Source organism: Micrasema longulum, unplaced genomic scaffold (assembly GCF_059751315.1).
Source record: "Micrasema longulum isolate JH-2025_06_02 unplaced genomic scaffold, ASM5975131v1 h1tg001231l, whole genome shotgun sequence".
NCBI classification, from domain to species: Eukaryota; Metazoa; Arthropoda; class Insecta; order Trichoptera; family Brachycentridae; genus Micrasema; species Micrasema longulum.
Window position 1 is genome coordinate 155,906 of NW_028278418.1, and position 24,763 is coordinate 180,668.

General features: G+C 31.3%; 3 protein-coding genes across 3 annotated transcripts; 2 read left to right on the forward strand and 1 right to left on the reverse strand.

Moving 5' to 3' along the window:
- Positions 1-1,823: 1,823 nt before the first annotated feature.
- Positions 1,824-17,562, forward strand: Acox3 (Acyl-CoA oxidase 3). Its single transcript, XM_088234353.1, has 13 exons — positions 1,824-2,201; positions 6,289-6,439; positions 7,795-7,932; positions 8,328-8,643; positions 11,983-12,157; positions 12,651-12,933; positions 13,950-14,052; positions 14,407-14,547; positions 15,160-15,390; positions 16,312-16,466; positions 16,702-16,833; positions 17,065-17,217; positions 17,317-17,562. The coding sequence occupies exons 1-13, from the start codon at positions 2,107-2,109 to the stop codon at positions 17,425-17,427; spliced, it is 2,184 nt and encodes a 727-aa protein (XP_088090479.1). The 5' UTR covers positions 1,824-2,106; the 3' UTR covers positions 17,428-17,562.
- A 1,303-nt stretch (positions 17,563-18,865) lies between these two features.
- Positions 18,866-20,727, reverse strand: LOC148276377 (uncharacterized). The gene has a single exon (XM_088234365.1). It carries the CDS (start codon positions 20,520-20,522, stop codon positions 18,999-19,001), a length of 1,524 nt encoding a protein of 507 aa, XP_088090491.1. The 5' UTR covers positions 20,523-20,727; the 3' UTR covers positions 18,866-18,998.
- On the forward strand, positions 20,637-24,750 carry LOC148276378 (ionotropic receptor 21a-like). The gene is made up of 8 exons (XM_088234357.1): positions 20,637-20,665; positions 21,390-21,582; positions 21,947-22,095; positions 22,236-22,629; positions 23,000-23,286; positions 23,376-23,529; positions 23,645-23,865; positions 23,950-24,750. Exons 1-8 carry the CDS (start codon positions 20,637-20,639, stop codon positions 24,620-24,622), a joined length of 2,100 nt encoding a protein of 699 aa, XP_088090483.1. The 3' UTR covers positions 24,623-24,750.
- Positions 24,751-24,763: the final 13 nt, after the last annotated feature.

Consider the following 24,763-nt stretch of genomic DNA (forward strand, 5'->3'; position numbering starts at 1 on the left):
CCAAATAATGTACCTTTGAAAAAATCTATTTACTCATACATTTGTATTTATTGTGCCAATTTATCATGGTGAGTATTTTATTAAATACAGAAGTTGAAAAAATCATTTCAAAATCATACCATTATATATTTTCATGAGAATACATTGAGAATGTTTGTTTAATAGGAAAATAGAAAATCATGGTGAATAAGGAGCAACCAAGAGCTTCATATAAGTTGAGGTTTGTATTTGTGAATTATGCGTCAAGATAATTTATTAAACCAAATTAATTCTGCTTGTGCTTTCACAAGCATCTATCTTCGCTACTTTTAGTGTGGATGGTGATTGATGGATGACCTCAGGTTTTAAGCCCGGGGCACAGAGGAATATTGGAAGATAAATGAGGGAGTTAAATGCAAAACCACCATTGTTCACAATCACTGCTTTTGGGAAGACCAAGAAAACCAGTGGCTAAAATACTATTTCTTTTAAGTTTAATGTGCAACTTGTGTGGTATAACAGGTAGCAAAAAGACTATTCATTTTAATTTGAATGTGCACATTGAACTCAAAAGAAATATTCATTTGGCTACTGGTTTTGTTGTTCTTCCCAAAATAGTGATCATGCACAGTGGCGGTTTTGCACTTAACCCCCTCAAGTAGCTATAATAGGTGGGGTATCAGAGAATTGCTAAAGAAGCGCTTAAATATCCATAAAAAAGAAAATAATATTTTTTTGTTTAAACTTTAAGTACCTACAAAAATATATGCTCTTTGATTGACTTATTGCTAAATAAAAAGAAAACAATATCTAAAAAAAAGCAATATCTTCCAGCTAACCAATAACAAAAAAGTAAAAAATTGTATTTAAAAAAATATTACTTATTTGAATATAAAAAAACACATCTCGTAAAGTGGATTAGAAATACAAAATGTCTGACCTAAAGTTATAACCTATTATGTCCCTCTATGGTGGGTACCTAAATTTAGCAAGCATGTTGAATTCCTATATTATTTTTATCAATTGCAACATATTTCCAAACAAATGTTGGTACTTATTTTCATATCAGTATTTCTTAATTAAAAAAATCTTTTTAAAAAGTCCTTTCATAATAGGTATAGCACAATATACTAAAGAAATTTCTCTCTTCCAAATAGATGAATTATTTTTCAAAAATAAAAATAAACGAATGTACACACTGTATAACATTTATCATTCTTCCTATAGTTAAAGATCCATATTTCTTTCATTTGTCCATCTGTTGATTTTTTGAGAAATATTGGCAATTATTAATTCACAAACATCAACAGATGAAAGAATTGAAGTAATATAGATGTTCAAATATGGGCAGAATGGTGAATACACAGTGTGTATATGGCCACTTAAACCAGCCAATGACCGGTCATAAGCCCTGTACATGCCAGACTTCTATATTACCTTCTCTTAAATGTTCTTCATCTCTGTTGTAATATGTTAATGTTAACAGCTCCCCAGGGAGTTGAATCCAGTCCATGTCTACAAAAATTTGGACAAACTCAAAATATTGTTAATAATAATTGGTTGGTTAGATTTAAACATAACAATAGTGTGCTTGGTAAGTTTTATAAACCAAACCATTCTTATTTTGCTTTTTGCAACTGACTATAATGCTGATTCTGACATGACTATTAATTATTTAATGAATTATTCCTAGGAAAATTCGGGCCTATTCGAAATGCAGCAATAAGAAATAGCGTGATGAGCTTTGATCTTTTTTTGAAATATGGCACCAATAAAAATATTACCATAACAAAAAAAGATGACAGCTGGCCCAATAATAATAATATGACAGCTGTTATGTCGCTATCGTTTGACATTTAGGAAAGCGAATAAGTTGATTTTAATTTATGTGTAAAAGTTTTGATACTTGCAAATTAAATCAACAAATAAATAAAACCGCTATAAAATCTTTAAATTTCACGAAGTTAAGGTTAAATCCGCTGACACGAAACGGAAAAGTGAACTTTGTCTTTAAAACATGACCAATGAATCGACATTTTAATTTTATACTTTAGCATGAATACGCGGGCTAGGAGCATTAGCATTGTGTAATTTGGTGTTTTGCGAAAGATCAGGTCTGGTGGGAGGATGATAAGAGCAAGAACTCAGACTGTCAATAAGTTGTCCGCTTTTAAGTCATTTGTACGTCGTATCTCTGGAGTGTCTCCCCCGGAAACTGTTAAGTACGTTTTTGTATTATACAATTTACGTTATTTTCTGTACATATATTATGCATTGCACTTTAACCGCTAATTTTTCTTTGCACAATGAAATTAGTTTAATTAAAAAACAAGACTTTTATGATATTTTATGATACGACTGGTGCATTTTGGTAGTTCTCCTTTTAACTGTGAATAGAATTACTATGCACACGCATAAATATTATTCAGGAACATTGACATTGGTTTAAACATCCTCAATACCTATCGACGTAAATTTACTGTGACTAGGCAGGTACATAATAAATTATTACAAATAACCTCTTGAACTCAAGATTTTTTGTGACTAACGGAAAGACATTGAGATACAATAGGAATCTTACAAAGAATTTTATTGCTTTTGAAAACATTTTTCACTATTGTGTATTCGGCATTAGGTACAGATAGAGTGATGGCATGATGGTTAAGTAACCATTAAGTAGTTATGTACAAATATAATATTCTATAGTGTGACACTTTGCAATATGTATTCTAAGCAATTTAATATAGGTGTATAATAATGAATTCCTGTGCTTCCCGCTCTAATATCTTTTGTTTCTTTTTTTACGGTAACTCAATTACTGTATGTGACACACACAAAACTCACCATGTTCGTTTTGTTTTAGTTTAAAAAAATGAGTTAGTTTAAAATGAATATTTAACGCAGCTTGTTTATGCGTCATCATTAAAATTTATAACTGATATTAATAAAACAAATGAAAACAATGTACTTTCATTGTATAATAATAGAATTAAGATAAGCACAAAGCTGACAAAAAATATAACACTTTTTTATACCCTTTTTTTATATGCCATTTTTAAAGTAAAAGTGTAAAACAGTGTTTCAAAATGATAAAATTAATTTAAAATATGAAATCAGTCTTTCAATATTTATCGTATTAGCCCGAATATAATGCGGTGTTTTTTATTTATGTTGGTATTTTTTATAAAAAAAACATTTGCATTATCCTTTCATTCCTGCTCCAAATATATTTGTCGCGTTATATTCAAAGCTGCGTTATATTTTGGCTAATACGGTATCTACGCACATAACCAAACTTCAAGACCTGCTTAAAATACAATATGAAAAATAAATAAAATAGTAAGCAATATGTAAACCTGGAATAGTAAGATTTACTGGAATATATAAAGATATCAGACTCAACAGATTATTATTGACATAGAATTGATAGAGAACAGTATTTTAACAAATCACTGTAAAATAAAAAAAACCTTGTCATCATTTTTTATCTTAATACTTATTTTGAGGTTGGTTTGAGATAGTTAAATAAGTTCCTAAATAAAAGTGGACGTTCTCTTTGGTCTCATATGTAATTTTTTTTAAATATTTTTCTATTTACCATATACCTATGTTGGTACATTTCCTGATTTTTACTTATTATTGTATCTTTTAGCTTTTCTTATGTTATCTTTAATTTTAACCAAATTTACATACTCATGTTTCACTGCTGCACTTAAATGTAATTTCTAAAATATGTAAAAGCCCATTGGGCGTGTAAATCAATAAATAAATAAAAAAAAAAAAAAGGAAACCTAAACAATACATTGTCAATTTTAAACATTTGTCAATTTTAAACATTTGTCAATTTTAAACATTTGTCAAATTAAACCTTATTTAACCATAGAATTAAGAATAGTCCAGAAACCGCATAAGCACAACAAACAGAAGGCGACTAAACTACTCTTAAAAGAGTAGTATTACGTTTTGACCCATTAGTTTCTTTGTAGACGTCGTTCAGTACGCAACTCCCGATTTAAATTCAACTATGCCGTTTTGTGTCGTTTTAAAGCCCACTTCAATACTGCTGGGATCTTTAAAAAACAGAATGAGATTACATTTCATTTGTAATTAGCAAATGCATGTGTAAGTAGCAAATGCATTACATAAAAATTGAATTATTTTTCCATCTGTCAGATTGTCAAAAAAAAACAAAACTGTCATTTCGTTAGTGTTACCAAGGTAGTAAAAAAATTTACCCTACTTTGCTCGTCTAATGAGAGAACTAATGAAAATTGGATCTCGGATTAAACAACGCCGTGGTGGACATTTGACCAACATTATCTTTAAAATATCAAATATTATTTAACATGATATAAAAATATCAGTTTTATGTAAAATAAAATTTGTTTTATATTGTATGTTCAAAGTTCATTAATTCAATTACTCTTATTAAATGGTCCTTTTTTATCTACTCTGTTGTGTCAATCAATGTTTTCGCGTGCACAATAAAATTTTAGAGAAATTAACGAATTGCTTTTTTTAACCTTACATTTGTGTTATGATTATATTTTTTCTCGCCTGGCAACATTACGCGGCGACTTCACGAATGCGCGCGGTGAAAGTAGGGCAAAGTGGGGGGATTTTTGGACACAGTTCAATGTATTCAAATATGATTCTAGGACTATTCTTAATTCTATGATTTAAACACAACATAATATTAATTTACTCAAATTTTATCAATTTTCTTTTGCAATTTGAATTATTGACTGTAAGACGAATTGAAGACTGTAAATTTTTTGTTTTTCCTATTGTACATGGTTCAGCCACTAGGTCTTTGAACATTATTATGTTGTTTAAAATTGTTTTACTTCTAAAAAATGGAAGCTTTTAGTACTATTCAAGTACCATGTCCTAATTATTTGGCTTATTGACAAGACAGGTTTTTAATTTAATTATGAGTACTTAAAATTCCCAAGGCTAACCTCTTTGCAAATTAATATTGGAAACCCTACTTTAAGATAAATTCTATATTCATTTTCATCTTTTTTTTTCTGGAATTGATTTACTTAAATTTAACAACACTAATTGAAAATATATATTAAAATCTAATGTAAAGAAAAAAAAGGAGTGGATTTGTGTATCTGAAATGAACAGATTATTTTGGTAGTTTTCTTTGAAAATCATTAATAAAAATGGTGGTTTCATTTTGACTTATAAAACCATTATATTTCAACGTAGTTTCCTTGTCTGCTTCATGTCTAATGGTCCGCAAATATTAATTTAAAAATGTGTTTTTACACTAGAATATTTCGTAGTCCCTGGACTAGTCTGATGCGTAAGACTGATCATCTTACCTTCATGTCAGAGGTTCTTTTCCGCTTATTATTCAGTTCTTCGCATTGGTCCATCCATGGCAAGCAAACTGGATATCTTCCATAGCTTTCATATCATAGGTTGATTCATATGAACCATTGACGTCATTCAAAGTAGTTTGTTTTTATTACAATGTTTTTTTTTTGTACATTTTCAGGAAACTTTGCCATACAATTTAATGCTCCAATTTTTACCGCGCGCAAGAAAACATTTATTGTATCCGATTTCCCATAGGGCTGAAGTTCCTCATTATAGATGGAAATATAGATAAATGATGACGCTAGAAAATGTGCATTTAAACCCATTTTTATTAGATTTTTTTGTATGATTAAAAATTAATTTTTTTATTTAGTTTATATTACATGGTAGTATTTAACATTTTCCTAGTTTAGTGAAGCATCCAAAAATTATACATGATCCAAACGGGGGGACCAAATGATCCCAGCGCTTACTTGTATATGGCGTCAGGAGAATAAAACGTTGGAAGTGTTTATGATCGTGCAATAATGAATTTATTAATGTTTTTACGTAAATATATTTTACTCATTCATGTATTTTATTCATTTTTGTTAGTTTTTCCGAATGCTAATGTACATAAAGTGAAATTGACCCTTGTGTTATTTACGACTTTTTTGTTTTAATATTAAAAAAAAAAAAAGAACCAATTGAAAATTTAAAAACAGAAACAGGAAAATGCTGCTTTCCATTATTTTCACGATTACAAAAAATATAGGGCAAATAGCTTCAATTTAATTAAAATTGGTCTATGGGGGATTCGAATCTCCCACTTCGGTCCGGCTAGGTTAAACTAAACTCTTTATTTCAGAGATGTTTTCTATACAATCACGTTTATATTGTTATTATATCCAAGAAACCAATTTCAAAATATAAATATGGATAGCACCGAGCTTCTTCATCCAAATCCTTTTTCCGATTTATGTATTTCTTCTTTTGCAGAATGGCATCGTCAAATTCGGAAATAAAAAGTATTCGGGAATTATTGCCTGATTTTCCCAATGGACCACTCACGGATTACAGAAAGAAAGCTTCATTCGACTGGAGGAAGATGAAATTAGCGGTGGAAGGAGAAGACATGATAAGATTTAAGGTATGGATAAATAAATTTATAATCTTGGAAGGCTGAGTGGTATCTTTTTTTTAATTTGGAAAAGATATAAAAGTCTACGTTGTTAAATGCAGTTCTGTGTGTGAAATAAAACCAGAACCTTGAACAAGTGTTTTTACATTTTAGTCTGTTATTATGTGATGGGTTAAGAAATGCTGACTACAATTGTGATTTAAATAATTTTTGTTCAACGGCTACTCTACCAAAAAAAGATATGGAGTGGAGATGAGTCTACCTTGTGGTCTATTTATTAGCATGTTTGCCTTTCATGTATGAGATCCCAAATTCGATTCCTGGCAAAGCTGATGTAAATTATTTATTTAAAAGGTATTTTTTCACTGCAATATTTCACAGACCCTGTTCTGGTACCTAATGTGAAGACTAATCATCTTACCGACAGAATAATGAGTCTGACTCGTAATGTGTAACCCTTTCAAAATATTCAAACTATGTGTCACACTCGTAGCAACTTTATCAATTTGTAAAAATAAAATTAAAAAGTTGTTCTATACTTAAAAAATAGTATTTGTTTTGTATATCTCTAATAAATACTGATATATTTCATTTAGAAATTTGTTTTCTTTCCTCCTTTTAATAGGCAGAAAATAAATGCAGCGCTTTGTAAATGCTTAAGTTTTCATGTTCACTTCCCAGGAATTTCTTCAACTCTATAGAGATTTCTATCTAGATAAAAATCCCAAGAGAGTTGAAATCAAGTACTTGTCTACAAAGGTCATACTGAAAAGGTATTTGATTAAACTGTAGGTCAAGTATGTGTTGTCTGAAGCTATCAAAAACGTTTTTAAATTTCAATATAAATCTAAAGAATTGCTAATGGTTCCATTCAAATTTGAACCATAACAAGAGCAATCTAAATCTCCTTCATTTGACCATCCAACTTATTATTTTAAACATTTATATATTTTATTTTGTGTCGGCTTTCATATGTAAATTGTTTCGACCTTTTCTGAAAATTCTCTTTCAAAATATAAATAAATAACATTTATTTTTATTGTTCAGAATAATTATTTGAATTTTTTTATATGTATTTGAATAAGTAATATTAAAAAAAAAAAAAATTTTAGTTTAGATATTTATTAACTTTGTTTGCTACACCAAAAAATTGTGCTGAACAGTTTCGGAACAAATTTACGTTTTCACCAAAAAACATTTGTGTTCGTAAACTAGCCAGCAAAAATATTTTATTTAGTTTTTTAAATAGTGTAAATTGTTTATTTTATATCTATCCAAATAGTTTTACGCATGTTCCAATTTATTTTTTTCTGCATATCAAAATGCCGCACACTTTCCACTTCATTCTTTATCTTTTTTTACAGAACAAGGTGTGGGATTTTTTAAAGAATAATGAAATATTTAGCTTGTCACCTGAAACACTTCCTCTAGATGAGCAAAGATATTTGGCACACAAGAGATTACGAGTGTTAAATACCGCCAACTTAATGACCATAGAAATGGTAACTCTATTTACTTATTTATTTTATATGCTTGTCGAATTTTTAATAAATAAATAATAATAATAATAAATGAAAAAACAACAATTGATTATATTATCCCTTACCTTAGTAGAAGGTTTTTTTTTTACATATTTGATGGTTGAAAAGGCTTCAGAATCTTGTGATAATGCAGTTAAGAATGAAAAATATGATAAAGCAGTTTTAACTGAGTGCAGTTTTACTCGTGTTTTAGTTCATGAGAAAAAATTCAATCGTATGTATTCTATAGAATTTATTGCCAAGAAAAGGCTTAAGAAATACTGTATTTTCTTAAATCTTTAAATGAAAACCAAACCAAAATTTCGACGAGTGCTGTGATATACTAGAATTATTGATCAAATTATCTCATTTTTCAGATAATTTCTGACCCTAGAATACCGGCAGCGTGGATAGAATCCGTCTACATGTACGATGTATCCATGGCTGTAAAGCACAGCTTAATCTATCAAATGTTTGCCAACGTTATCAGAGGGATGGGCACCGAGAGACATTACAAGTTTATTGAGGGTACAGAGGCATCTGAAATTTCCGGGTGCTTTGCGTTAACGGAAGTAGCCCACGGGTCAAACGCGAGGGGAATGAGAACAACTGCCACACATGATGTTACTAACAAACAGTTTATCATGCACAGTGCTGATTTCGAAGCAGCTAAATGTTGGGCAGGAAATTTAGGTAATCTTTTTTAATTAATCATATATTATTTTGTAATCAATTTAGGTATAACTAACATAAGTATTTTTAAAACATTAAAGTAAATCAAAACTCTAGATTTCAACGGGATCAAACAATCGGAAGTAGAATATTTTAAGGAATATACAAAAATAATTAAAAATAGGGTTTTGATTTCCACTTGCATTCATTCGGTATTTTAGTGATAGTTATTAGATTTTCTTAAAGCAACAGGAATATTTTTTTACTGTACAACACTTCAGGGGAATTTATTACACTGGTGAATTACAGCATAGAGCACCCGGGCTTGAGAGAAATCACATTTAATTTCTGTGTTCCCATAGGGAATCAAACCTGGAACCTTCCATCACAGAGGCCGACTTGAATAAAATGCTATGTAAATACAAATGGTAACAAACCATGCGTGTTTTTATTTATTTTCATAAAATTTAGTGCATTTATTTTTTGGAAACGTCCAATGTCTTGCAGGAAATCTACTTGCATAGCTTAGGTTTAAACTATGCAACTCAAAACTGTCTACAAATGTGAATGAAATACAATAAAATCATAAAAATCATCATGTTTCACCTTATTGTTGTTGCTATTCCTATCATCTATGTTTGAGTAATTGACCTTTCACATTATGATATGTTACAAGACAAAGTCCAGATTTTTTTCATAATCACCAATTAATAAAATATTAAAAAATTGTTTTGAAATCGTCATTGTTGATATTTTTATTAAAAAAATATAAATTCTACCACGCTATAACGTCGGCAACCAATTCAAAATAGTATAAATATACGTTTTATAAAATATTCAATCTCAAATATGAGATTGAATGAACTTCGATAGTGGTAATTATTATTTTTTTAAATATTTTTAGTGGGTAATCTTTTGCCTTATCTTACTTTAAGTGCTCTTAATTCATTTTATGCTTTTTCCATTTTACTTTATTGAATCTTTATACAAATAATTCTTCTGTACATGTGATGTCACTGAACTCCTAAACGGTTTAACTGATTTACGTGCGGTTTTCAGGGAAATGTAGATCTTTGCGCTGCGCGTGTTCGTAGATATTAAAATTTTCAATCGAATTAGTAAAAAAAATGTTAGAAGCGTAAATATTTTTTTCATCAACCTACCAGGGTTCCATTTCACGAGAATGGAAGGATGTTTTTTTGAGTTTAAAACAAGTTTATTTTTTAATGTTTATAAACAAAATTCGCTTTTCATGGATCCTAATCAGATTCTTTCCTTACATTCCTTATAATTTCTTCCTATTTATTTTTTACTGGATTTTTGGTAATACTTAAATATTATAAACTGACATTTAATACATTTTTGAAAATCGCATTCATGAATAAAGTGCACCCCCGCTGTTGAGAAAGGGTGAGTTTGAGATTTGTAAAAAATATTACTACTACTACTACTACTACCATCACGCCATTTCCCCGTAGGGGTAGGCAGAGAGAATGGACCGCCACACACGTCTATCCTGGCATACAATCCTAGCCTCTTCCACATTCATACATCTTGACATACATGCCCTTCGGTTCTGTCTGCTTTTGACATGACCAGACTTAAGATTTTGGTTTATCTGATCATGCCACGTCTTCCTTGGTCGTCCTCGCCTAACGTTGCCGTTCATTTTTGCCATATATACTTGTTTTATTCGTTCTACGTGACCAAACCATCTCAGAGACCCTTTCTTAATCTTATCAATTATACTTATCTCAGATTTACACTCTCGCCTGATTCATCATTCATTAAGGAAGTCTGTCTTAAATTTTATTTCCATTGAATTAAAATTGCATTTGGAATGTTTTAAAACTAAATATAAATATTTTCTATTTTGGATATTTGTAGCACTTACTTTGTGGATCATTGTTATATTTTAGAGATATATAAAATAAAGTTATTTTATTATTTTTAAGTTGTTTCACCTATATATCTCCAAAATAAATGTTTTATTTTCTGTCAGACACTTTTATATCTTTAAAAGACTACCTGTAAATATTTCACATGGCTATATCTTAAAAGTTTTGACGTATTGCTATGGATCTTATCTCATATAACCCATCACTCACTTTAAATTCAAATTTCTCTGAGCAAATATTTATGTTTTGTAAATCTGGTGATAAATCTCCGCAATTTAAACTGGCATAATTCCAATGTTCATGATAAAATTGGAATTACCGTAAATAATGTTTTCGTCTTATCTGCTGAAATCGTATTGAGATATATATTTTAAAATATATTGATAATAAAAAGATATTGTGGATAGCAACCATCAATCTTTTATGATTTTAAAAACAACAATAATTAATATGCTAATGTTTTTTTTTGTAATTAAAAACCCTTAAAAAAAAAACAAACGTAATCAGTATAAAAAACAGTTCTATCGCATAGGGGTGTTTACATGCGCTCACAAAATATTAGCTTCCCATTTAGACTCTTCAGTTGCTTATTTTTTCTACGTATTTCAAGAGTGATAAGAAATAAATACGCCAAGTCAAACTTTGTGCAAAATTTCAAAATAAATAAGTATAAAATGTATCAAACAGAAAAATATTATGATTTTCAACTAATAAAATTCACGATATTTGGAGTATTTCCATAAAAGCAATATTTGTTATGCATGAAATTTAAACTCTGTTTCAATATTTAACTAATTAGATCGATAATAAATTAAAAAGCATTAGAATAAGCAAAATTTTACATAGTAATTAATAGAAAAGAATATTCATTGTAATATTCTCAGAGTAATAATTCTCTAGATAAGCCCTTAGCTCTATTGCATTGAACAAAAGCGTTCCAAATTTTTGATTTGGTTTTAATTTGGTTTATAGTTTAACAATAAACATGTGATGGACTGTTTTGATTTGCGCCTTGAAATTCTCAACCCATGTACCTACGGGCCATTGTATTGCTGAAATATGTTGCTAACTTTGTAGTCAATAATCATAGAATGTTTTTTCTCCGTATAGGCGATTCCATTAGGTTATTACTCTAAGGTAATATAGTATTAATTAATGTAAAATATAATTAGAGGCTAGATTTCTAACCGTCCGTGCGTTCTCTAGCAGCAAGACATGTTGTGATGTATATTATTAAAATGTAATATGATTGGAAACGAAGAACCAGAATCCCTATCGTCTATGAGCTATGTAGCTACAAGAAATGGTTATTGTACAGGTGATTTTCACAAAAATGGTGCTATAAAAATTGATTAGAATAAATAAATATGTAATTTATGTAATATTATGTAAACTCTAGAATTTTTTAAATTTTCATAGCTAAATAAAATAATATACAAAATTCTAAATGTTTCTTTTTCAGGAAAGTGTGCGACACATGCAGTGGTGTATGCTAAGCTAATAACCGCAGATGGTAATGACCAGGGTCTTCACGCTTTCGTAGTGCCGATCCGCTGTCCCCGAACCCTGCGTCCCTACCCCGGAGTAGTGGTCGGGGATATGGGAGAGAAGATTGGACTCAATGGCATCGATAACGGGTAAAATAAGCAAAAGATAAATGAAATAATCATTTTATTTTCCAGTGGAATGCTGATTATCGAACTCCACTCATTCAGGAGAATATATTTAGTTTATTTTAATATTTATACAATTTGTGGAAACCTTTTATTGGCTCTGAGCCCATCCAATATTTCTTAACTGTTGAACTAGTATTGTTATACTCCGCATAAATAAACAAACACCAGGATTATTCTCTTACAATTTCGTTTCGTAAGTTTGTTTGTTCTCTCATATGATACAAATTAATTTACAAAACAAATTAGTTACAGTATAAGGCCTCTGCGCCTTGCCACATTTTCCAGTGGTCAGCGGCCTGTTGTAACTAACCGTTGCAGGTTTGAACCTGTCGCTCGGTACTTTGCACATAATGCATACACATCAACTCCACTGGATAACTCAAAGTAGGTCAGGAACTGTTGTTTTTCCAAACAAATAAAAAATAGTTATCAGAATATTTATTTTTCTTTGTAGATTTGTGATGTTCAACTTGTACCGCATTCCCGCTGAAAATCTGCTTAACAGACTCGGAGACGTCGATGAAAAGGGAAACTATGTGACTACGATCAAAGATCCTAGTAAACGGTTTGGGGCTTCTCTCGGGATTCTGTCGGGGGGTCGCGTCCAGATCGGTGGAATGGCAACTAATCAGCTCCAAAAGGCTCTGGCCGTGGCCATCCGTTATTCGGCCGTGAGAAAGCAGTTTGGACCCGATGACAGCAAAGAAGAGTACCCGGTCCTTGAATATCAACAGCAGGTAAGTTGATTCTATCGGGGATCAGAATAAGCATCAAGTTATACCATTTTCTTATTTGAAAAAACAACTATAAAGGCGCTCGCAAATCCTCACTTTTAACTGAAACAAAGTTGAAACTGACTGAGAGCTGTAAATTATTGATAGATAGATAAAGAACTATTTTGAGAAAGGGACATGAAAATCTGCTGCTAAGCATTTACAAAGCATTAAACTTAATTTCATCATCACAAAAATATAAAATAATAATAATGCACTAATTGTTTCATCTCTGTGTCCTAGCAGATGAAGTGTTCAGTGTGAATTCTGAAAAGGAAATCTAGCAGAGGTAAGTCCGCCTCATAGTGTAGTGGTGGACGCGTTGGTCTACCATCCTTGAGATCCCGGGTTCGATCCCTGGGAAGGTTGACATGAAATATTTTTAAAAAAGGTATTATTTCATGTTCCCGGACTGGCACCTAAAGCATAAGGCCTATCACCCTAGTTGTATGTAACAGGTGATCAAGATACGGTGAATTTTGTGTACCAGTGCAGTGCCCTATGCACCATCCGGTGGAGACAGAGTATGATGGAGAATTATCTCATTAGAGATGGAGAAAGTGTATGGATTTAGAGGGCTTGTAAACTGTATTTAACACATTGTAAATTCACAATTTTGTCTATGAATGAATATCCTTATTTCTTCTATCTGTTGATTTTTGTGAAGTAAAAGAGCTGAAACCATTATTGATGTGGGTGAGATTCTACCAAATTATTTAGTCTACTGGGAAACGCCTGAAAATACTTATCATACTTCTTGCACCAATTGATTCAATTATTAATATATCAGTTGAGCAAAAAATGACGTGTTTTTAAATACAGATATTTAAAAACAAAAAATTTACACAATCTATTTCTGCAAAATACGACTTCAAAAATATATGTCTCCATACAAAAGAAACATTTTTCTAAGAGACCCTTGGTTAATTAATTTACTCTTGGTTCAGCTATTTGTTTTTAAATTGATGTTTTCGTTCCAGCAATTCCGCCTATTACCATATTTGGCAGCATCTTATGGGATGAGAATATTTTGCATGTGGCTGTCTGAATCACACACCGCATTTGTAATGAACTCTATGATGAGTAAGTTGTTTTATTTACAATTTACTTTAAAAAGTTATATTACCACTTGAGATGGATATTGGTTATATTTAAAAAACATTTTTAAAAAATTGCATTATGTGTATGTATGGTTGTTTTTATATTCGAACAATGATAGCCCAATTATAATGTGTTTGTATTAATTATTATTTTGTTTTTAAAGCAATTGCTTACCTCTTTGGTCATCTTATTAGAATATTTAACTTTCAAAGGGAAAGCTAAACAATCTAAAGATGCTCGGTGAAAGAGAAAGTACTCATTGATTATTAAAAAAAACCATGTGAATGGTTTTGAGTTCACTTAATATTTTCGAATTCAATTTTTTTATTGATTCAGATGTCAAAAGTGAAGGTGATGCCCATAAGGGGGTGGAAATGCACGCTCTCTCTTCTTCCTCTAAACCTGTCATCGCATGGTTAGCCAGGGATGGTATTCAGGTGTGCAGAGAAGCATGCGGTGGACATGGCTACCTTAAAGGTAAATTAGTTTGTTTATTCCACTTGGTAATGATATAAGTTTGTACAATATAATGATAATCTCTTCCTACTTAATGAGGGCTCATACTTACAAACAGTTTTTTATTGTGGAAATGCACTAAATTGAGCAAATTTTCTATAGCTCTTTATTAATGGACCAGATTAAAAAATAAAGCAATATTTTATATTAAATTTTAATGATTTTACACAAACTAAATGCGTAGTTATATTATTTAGGTACGAATTAACGTAGGAAATCACTAAGTCATATCTTTAAATATAAATTTTAAATTCCTTTGGATCACATAATAACTTTAGTTAATTCAGTAATCACAATCAAAACTCTGTAGTTTCAAACTGTAATGAGAAGAATGGCCTTTCCTTAGTTTAGATTGCGAATTAAAAAAGGGATTTATTTCGTAAGATTCTTGTTTATTAACCAATCTGCTTAGTGACCTAATATTGGAACATAACTCTATTGGTTTGTGAAAAGTACCTATTTTAAAAAATATTGTCAGTGTGGTCTAGTGATAGTTTGCCATTTTTTTTCTTAACGTGGGACAAAAACACTATTTTAAACAAGTCGAAATTTCACTGTATTCCTTTTTTTAAGCTACTGGAATCGGTGAAATGCGAAATGAAAATGATGCTAACTGCACTTACGAAGGAGAAAACAGCATTCTCATACAGCAGACCAGCAACTGGCTCTTAAGTTTGTGGAAAAACATTCAGAAAGGTGAAAAAATCGAATCCCCATATGGTACTGCAGATTTCCTTCAAAATTATCAGAAAATGAAATCTCCAGGAACATTTAAATCAGCAAAGGAAGTGCTTGAACCAGAAAGTAAGGATATTATTTCATATGTTTGTTTTAAACTCTTGTTTCTTTGATATTTCTCTGATATTTAATAGAAAATTTAAAAACATGATTTTGAGACAATTTGAAAATGAAGTAAAATTTTCCCATTAGAAGTTTCAAAAGCAAGGTAATTGCTAATATTTCACAAGGAGTTAGATAATTGTCTCGTGCATTTTGTAAGAGTTTGTTCAAAGATGATATTAAATTTGAGAATAAAGGAGCGCGATACAACAGGGTTTTTTTACGTTTTTTTATTTTGCTAATGGAACTAATATTTTTTTCATGTGACGTCGGATAAATTTTCTACGAAGGTTTAAAATATGCATATTTTGAATTACCCGAAAACGAGACAATTTGCATCCTGTGGGACAAACGGCACGTTCGACGTTTTGGCACTAAACTTGTTTGCAATATTTATTAGAAATGCGGTCGGCAGTCATAATGCGTGGCGTCAAAATGACGTGATGCCAACTGCAAACCGTTTTGTGTATGCTCATTTTTAAACCTGAAAATTATCCATGAAAACTTATTTTAAATACATTAACAGTTATATCATTAGAATTGTAAAAATTCACTCTAAACATATATTATATTTTTAACGTTATTCCCGACTTGTGAAAATACCCTTTTATTTAAATTTGTTCGAGTATGAGGAATGTTAGGAGTATTGAATAGGTAAACTGTAATGTGAAATTTTGAGGTATTTCAGTTAAGTTAATCAGTCCCAGTTAAATAGCAGTAGCTGTGGGACATTTGGATTTTATCATTGTTTGATGTTACTTATATCCTTTTTATTTGAATTCGGTATGTATATGTTGAAGCCAACAAAGAAAACACCCGCTCTGTCTACGAACACCAGATTATACACACTGTTTTCTTTTTAAATGTTGTGTTTTATTTTCTCAGATATACTCAATGCATACAAATGGCTCGTGTGTTATATACTCAAACAGACAGCCGATAAAACTGACCGGCTAGCTAAGGAAGGAAAAGACAGTTTTGCCATTAGAAATGATTCACAAGCATATCATGCTGCTACTTTGTCCAGTGTATACGCTGAGGTAAGAACTATGTATAGCATACCTATCTAGCTTAAATAAACTATGTAGCAATAGTGTCTTAAGATACAAAAAGACAGGTTATTAAATTATTTCTTGATTTATAAATGGGAATAGAATAAATAACCATGTCACTCCCCAATGTTTTTCCACTTCTAGCTACTCTGTCTTTTACAAACAATTGTTTTTTTTTTTTTTCATAAATGTGTAAATTAGTAATTATTGAATATATTTTCAGCACGCCATTATTAAAACATTCCACACATGTGCTCTCAATGTAGAGGATAGAAATTGCAAGGAAGCTTTGTTGAAACTTGTCTCTTTATTTGGAGCTTGGTGTTTGGAGAAACATTTAGCAACATTGTATATGGTAAGTTTGAATGACATGTTTTATATTTAAACACATTAATTCACCCATTAATGCACCCATTCTCACCAAACAGATTAAATTCTAACAACTATTTTCATTTTATAGAAGTAAAAATATATGTATTTAAAGAAAGTATTAGGTATCTTATTTTAAGTATTAAAATATATTTCAAACATACACCATGCCATAAGGTAACACTGATTATATTATTTAAGTGTATTTTTCCCTCAGGGTAAATACTTTTCTGATGACACCGGACACCTCTTAAGAGATGGAATTATAGAATTGTGTTCTGTAATAAAAACTGATGCCGTCACGCTTATTGATACCATCTCTCCTCCCGATTTCATCCTTAACTCAATTCTAGGAAGCAGCGATGGTTTCGTAAGTAATCCTCATCAATATTTTTTATTGTATATTTTATTCTACAATTGCCAAATCCAATGGAGATCCCCATCATAATATTGTTCTCTATAATTGCAGGCATATCAAAACTTGCAAGCGTCCATTTATTCATACCCCGGTGCTCTATCCCGACCTCATTGGTGGAAAGACGTAGTCAACTGGAAAACTTATGTACCTTCAAAGATATGACTTTAAACAAATATGTATTATATAAAAAATGGTCAAGGAGCTCAATATTTCTACATTAATTAAATAAAATATCACAATATTTTTTATACGTTGTTAAGACAAATTGTATTAGATTAAACGGTTTTAAATAATGTTCCCAATTAGTTTTTATTACATTATGTAGTTCCCAAAATACAATTAGATCGGAATCTTATTTTTTCAAACTTGCATTATTCATTGCAAATCTCTGCACATCTGATAAAACAATTTTTTGTAGCATAACAACTTTGAGTATATCGTTGGTCGGTATGCATTACCGCCAATCTACTGAATTAACATTTCCAGGGCTGGTATTCTGTTAGCGTTCTTTTAATATGTAAATACTCATTAAAAATGTATTTTCTATGCGCGCTTTTGCGTTCAGGAGACAGTAAAAACTGTATCTAACACATTTTTTACTCCGATCCGCAGTACTGTTCTCAAGTTGTTTTGATACCTACCTTTATCACGGGTGATCTCATCTTTAATGATTAAACCATTACCAAACACTGATTCACTTTTGGTTTTTTTATTTGTCCCAAAGCAGTGCGTGGATATAAAATACACAGCTCCCCAACAGCAAAACCGCTATGTTGGTGCTTCGAATATAAATCTTAAAAATAAAACTCTGATATTTAAATTAAAATCATTTATTTATAATACATAAAATTACCTAATACAAATAATAACATTTATATTTACAATTTTAATACTTCTAAAACCAAATATTTAATAAGTAAAAAATCTAGCAAAAATAATCATAAATTAAGTCTAAATTTCGTAGACAGTTTGCGAATTCAGAATAATATTCGGGGATCCAATGGCGAGAGCGAGAGGCGAATAGATAGAAGTCAATATGTACAAAATTGGACTTGTCTTTCTTATGCAGGAAATATTATGTATCTAAAATGTTATTGGGAAATAACATTAAATGGCATTTTTATGTGAATATTGATTACAATTACTGCAATACTTTAAATAATTCGGCTCCTATACAATATCACTATTTTCCTGTGTAACTATAAATTGAAATAAGTACATAGTAAATTGATCATTCCATTAATATAAATCAGACAATACTATATCAAATAACAAGTTATCATTTATGCTAATTTACTAAGAAGTTTAGGAAAAAACTTATCTAAATTTAAATTTCTTAAAATATTTACAAACCAAAAAGGATTTTTTTAGTTTCACTAATAACACAACGTTTAGGGAAGATTTTTCAAGGACTTTAATGAGAGCTACCCTGAGGAAAAATGGTATTTATCTATATTTGAAAAATATTTTAATGCAGCAAGTAAATTTAATACAATATAAGTATGCAGAAAACATAAAATATTATAAAATAAGTAATCTACGTCTATACTTCAATTATTGTTATATTTAAAGTATTTTTAGCGGCAGATGTGTAGATAATTACGGAGCGGTTGTAAGAAAATAATTAAGCGAATTAATTATATACATTATTAAGTCATAAAAACAATAAAATGGACTAAAAAAATTATTGTTTTGTGGAATTTATCAGTCTCATACGTGTGACTCTTAATTACTTAAACATTTTCCGTGATGAATGGGTGTCTCAAGACATCCTCCAAAGGCAATCTGCCTTCGGGATTCACAACCACCAGTTTGGAGATAAGGTCCCTCGCACTCAGGCTGACAAAACTGGGGAATTTCATGTCTACCGTGAGAATCTTATTATAAGTCTGGTTGTACTCTTTGGCATTAAACGGCGGCTCGCCAACAAGCAGCTCGTAGCACAAGACACCGACACTCCACAGGTCGACGGTGTACGTGTGCGCTTTGCCTTGGATCATTTCCGGGGACAGGTAATCCACGGTGCCGCAGAGAGTGAACCTCCTAGACGAGGGGGCGTGCACGGACCAACCAAAATCTGCAATCTTCAATTCCCCATTTACACCGAGAAGGATATTCTCAGGCTTAATATCTCTGTGGATGACCTTTTTGCTGTGGCAGTACACGAGGGCCCTGGAAAGGTCTCTGATGTAAGTGGCGACAGTTTTTTCATCAAATCTCTTATTGGGCTGGTCTTGGAGGTGTTTGTAGAGAGCGCCGTTGCGAGCATACTCCAGTATGAGGTAGACGCGCTTGTCATCATGGAAATAACCGAACATTCGCAATATATTAGGGTGGCGCAGGTGAGTTTGTATCTCTACTTCCCTCCTAACTTGATGCTCTACCTGAGCGGATTGGATTTGATTCTTAAATAGCACTTTGATGGCCACAACGAACTTGGATTGCCTTTCTCTAGCCAAATAAACGTTTCCAAACTTACCCTTTCCCAGTGGTCTGCCGAGATCAAAATTTTCTAAACACCATATTTTTTTTTCCGATTTTTGTTCCGGTGGGGGTTGAATGGGTCCATCCTCCTTATGTGGTTGTGCCTTGACTGCATCAGGCGTGATCTTCGTCTCGGGTTCGCAAGACATCGGAACAGAAGAACTGCTTCCTGCTTGAATACCATTCACTGTAGTAATGGTATTTACTGAGTTTTCGACCGCCGTTGGATTGATACTTTCTTCAGCTTGAGAGAGTATCACTTCAGAAGTAACAGTAGTAGTTAAATTAGCGTTAGTCGCAACATTACTGGTATTGGAATTGAGAGGAATATTACAGGATACACTAGCAGGAGAGTTGGCTGGCTTCTTAAAGATTTCTTTTTCACACTGAATTTTGATCAGCTTATTGCTGATCTGACTCGCGTTATTGACATTGGGACGATCCTGTACTGTAGGGTTTGTGGATTTACAAGATTTCACAGAATTGAAGTTGGGATCTACTTTTCTTAATGGTAGCCCAGGCTTTGGAAGATTGTTTGATACCGCGGTGGCCTGAGCCGGCTTTGCGGATTTAAGAGTTTTGGAAGAAAACTGTGCCGTTTGCAAAGTTTTATAGTGTTTATTTTGATAACTGGAAATTTGAACATTAGCTACATTTGAATTACTTTTAAGATTGTTTTTGTCAGTATTCGGTTTGATCACTTTGTATTGGCTTATCACAGCATTTTCTTTGTTATCGGCGTTTTTCAATCGATCCATTTGGGCGCGGAACATTTTCAGTTATTGTCACGATTCAAACAAAAATTCAAAGCCTAATTCACTGCAAGACGGTTAAATTCAGCGACCAAAGACAAAAACGAAACTATTTCACAATATCTGGTGACTGTAATGTTGCAACAACAGAAATTGACAAGTAGGTAACTCTTTGTCATCTCTATGGCTCTAATGAAAACAGAGAGAATGATTTCTTAGCCTATGTATAAACAAACACATAAACAGCCACATACGAATAAGTGACTCATCACCTTTCGGAAATTTTCGGATACCAATTTCCATTATTTTCACTAATATTTTTTAATTTACACGGTAAAAGTACTTCACTGATACCTAGATACCCTGCAATCATAGTATATATATGTTTTAAGTTTCGATCTATAAAGTAGGGTCTTCCCAAATAATTATAATTTGGAATGGAAAAAAATAGGAAAACCTCAATCCAAATTAATCAATACAGAACAAAATAAAGTTAATATTTAAAATCTTGGAATCCTACAGACTTTTATACGTTGTATGCACAGGTCGTACATTTAGCTACGAATCCATGTAAGGCAATTGGCAATGTCAATCAATTGAGACATGCATTGAGTCACGCTACATAAAAAATACAAATGAATACAAAATAAATATAAATTAGAGCTTCGAGTTCAGAAAGCAGTCTACACAACACAGCACACGATGAGTAACACTTTAAAAAATAAAATGGAAAAATATGTAAAGATCGTATATATATTATATGTGCTGTTTGTTTGTATTGTAAGACCCATTATTTCGACGGAGCAGAACGAGAAATTAAGGTAACTATCCGTATAATATATTTTGGTTATTTAATAGATTTGTTGGTCATTAAGTTTTTATTTTTAGCAATGGAGTCAAAGAAATTATTTCTGAAATTGAAATCAGTAGGGATTTAGAATACCTTTTAAATGGTGTTGTTGACCATTTGATAACTAATGAAGGCAATATAAACTGTATTGCTTTAGTATGTGATACTGTTTATTTAAACATATTTAGGGGGAAATGGTTCAAACAACTACAAATATTTTCATATTTTATGGTAAGTATGAGGAAAAATATTTTTAATGTGTGTTCTACCAAAAAATGAAAATGTTAAAATTACGGTTATTCTATTATGCGTCAGTGCTGTGGTAAGTATTTTTCAAACTTATTTATTGTGTATGCAGATGGTATGGTGTAATTCCATATTAAAAAGAAAAAAAACTGGTAAGTTATTTGCAACATCAGTTATTGCTTTAAACAATATTTTACTAAACTCATTATTATAATTATGCTTAATTTAAATAGAGCCATTTTTAGAAAACCGCTTTAAAGGCATGCACATGTTGAAATTTTTTGCAGTGCAAGAACGAAAAGCAAAAATATCTGCGCTTTCCACAAATATTAAATACATTGTTTTTAAGATTGTTGTAGAAGATTCTGAAGATTTACTATCCCCCAATTTTTATACGCTGGAATCTATTCATCAGATCAGAAGGGATGGCTGTAGATTGTATTTAATATTTATAGCTAATGGTTTGCAAACCTCAAGATTTTTGAAATTTGGTGACCGGTATGTATCCAGTAATTATTGGTAATCACAGAGTACGATATTTTGGAAATACGATTTTATCGTATTTTTGTATCAAAGATTGACAAACCCTCTCGTAGATACAATGTATTACAAGCTCATACCTGTTTATTTATTTTCAGATATCGAGTAATAGACACTCGAGCGAAATACATAATTTTGTACGATATAAGGTTATTTTCAACAGATATGCATTATATATGGAAAAGGATAGTAAATGTCGTATTTATTCGACAACATAAGGAAAATGAAAATAATAACGTCCAAAGTTCATGGTTTGAACTCACTACAGTTCCATTTCCATCGCCAATACGTGATGTTTTAGTTACAAAGAGAATACAAACCTGGAAAGCAAACGAAATTTATAAACAGATATCATTATTTAGCAATAAAATTGCCAATTTAAAAGGTCACACGTTACAAGTAGTCACTTTTCAACACATTCCCGCAGTAGTAAAAAAACTTCGGAAGGGGGTTTCTAGTGGGAATCAATTATTCAGCGGAATGGAAATGGAGGTATCTAGCTTTTTACTTTTTATTGCATCTATGTACATAGAATTCAAGTGAAGCCAGAAATAATTAATTTCAAACAGTTTCAACGAATTGTAAGAATACACTGTTGCGTGTTTGGTCAGTATGGTGAACTATTATAAGTATAACTAATTATAATGCTGCTTACAGTTCCACGAGATTTTCAATACAATATACCTGCATACCCACATTTTCCAATTAAAATATTTTTTTGATAACAAAGGGAATTTTAGGAGTACACTCATTTCTGTAGTCCCTCGTGAATGATAGACGGGGTGAGGTTGAGTAGAAAACGGGGAACATTAAAAAGGGAGAGATGCTGTATATTATACTAAAAAGGTACATATTATTTCAGATTGTGAGGGCACTCTCATCGGTCATGAATTTTAAGATAAATGTATATGAACCATTAAATGCCAACGAACAACAGTGGGGTCACCAACAATTGAATGGTTCTTTTTCCGGACTTCTCGGTGAAATGGTCGAAGGGAAAGCAGATGTAGCATTGGGAAATTTACATTATACACCATACCACCTTCAGCTCACCGATTTGACAATTCCTTATATATCAGAATGCTTAACATTTTTAACACCCGAGTCAACAACAGACAATTCCTGGAAAACTCTAATATTACCTTTTAAGTGAGTATTTTAACACAAAAATTTCTATAACAAATAACAGCAAACCTGTTTTGATATTTTTTTCTCAATGAGATATTTCAAAATTTTAGGCTCTATATGTGGGTAGCTACATTGATAGTACTTTTGATGAGTGGATTTATATTTTATAATCTAGCCAAATTTCATAAATACATTAGCGAGGAAAGCGAAAAAGAAAAGGATCTCAATAAAAAAAATTTGGTGGAAAAACAAATAGAAGTTTACGTAATACACCGACACACAAGTACGTTTTTTTAAAAAAAAAAAAAAGTTTTTTTTAATTAAAAAAAAAACATTGAAATTATGCCAATCAAAAATAATATTTTCAGATTTTCAAAAGAAAGAAAACATATCAAATAAACCAGAAGGACTTTACTTATTTGAAGAATTGACAAATAGTATTTTATACACCTACGGGATGCTTTTGGTAGTGTCCTTGCCAAAGTTACCCCCTGGCTGGTCAATCAGATTATTGACTGGATGGTACTGGCTCTATTGTATTTTAGTCGTAGTAGCTTATCGAGCGAGTATGACAGCTATATTAGCAAACCCAGCTCCAAGGTATAAAAAAACTTATCACATTCGGGTAATACATTTTAAGTTATCACTAACATCAAATGTTATTTTAGAATATTATATTTTTAGGGTGACAATAGACACACTACAAGAGTTATCAGAAAGCGCAATAGTATGCGGAGGATGGGGTGATCAGACGAGAGAATTTTTTAGAACAGCTTTAGATGAAACAGGACAAAAAATTGGAAACAAATTTGAAACAGTCAATAACGCCGAAAAGGGCGTGATAAGGATAACAAAAGGAGAATTGGCGTACTATGACAATATTTACTTTTTGAAATACGCCATATTCAAAGAACAAGCTAAAAAAAAAAAAACTTTAGTAAAAAGCTCATATAATGACACTAAAAGCGAATCAACTGACTTAAGTGGAGATCGAAACTTGCACATAATGCGTGAGTGCGCAATCCACATGCCAATTTCTATTGGTTTGCAGAAAAACTCTCCACTCAAACCTAAAATTGACAAATTATTGAGAAAAATAATTGAAGCAGGATTAGTAGAAAAATGGCTCAACGATGTCATGGTTCCAATATACACAGTCATGTCGGCTGACGAGGAAAATGTTAAGGCTTTGATGAATTTGAAAAAGTTGTATGCAGGTTTCGTTGCCGTTGGTATTGGATATACTATAGGCCTATTCGTTTTAATCGGGGAAATATTTTATTGGAAATACGTAGTTAAACGTGATCCAAGTTTTGATATATATGCACAACATTTATATTACGCAAATAAGAAATGAATTCCATACAATGTTATTTAGAAAATACTTTAGGCAAAATACAATATTAACTCTAGTAAACAGCATGATATTTTTGATTATCACAAATTTATAGTTTGCGAATGATCTGAAAAAAATTGACCCTTTGCCTAGCCTCATATT

Coding starts and splice junctions, on each gene's coding strand:
- Acox3 (XM_088234353.1), top strand. CDS start 2,107: ATGATAAGAGCAAGAACTCAGACTGTCAATAAGTTGTCCGCTTTTAAG. Junction 8,644..11,982: donor ATGTTGGGCAGGAAATTTAG/GTAATCTTTTTT, acceptor TTTCTTTTTCAG/GAAAGTGTGCGACACATGCA. Junction 12,158..12,650: donor CTCAATGGCATCGATAACGG/GTAAAATAAGCA, acceptor TTTTCTTTGTAG/ATTTGTGATGTTCAACTTGT.
- LOC148276377 (XM_088234365.1), bottom strand. CDS start 20,522: ATGTTCCGCGCCCAAATGGATCGATTGAAAAACGCCGATAACAAAGAA.
- LOC148276378 (XM_088234357.1), top strand. CDS start 20,637: ATGTTGCAACAACAGAAATTGACAAGTAG. Junction 20,666..21,389: donor CAACAGAAATTGACAAGTAG/GTAACTCTTTGT, acceptor TTTTATTTTTAG/CAATGGAGTCAAAGAAATTA. Junction 22,630..22,999: donor TCAGCGGAATGGAAATGGAG/GTATCTAGCTTT, acceptor ATATTATTTCAG/ATTGTGAGGGCACTCTCATC.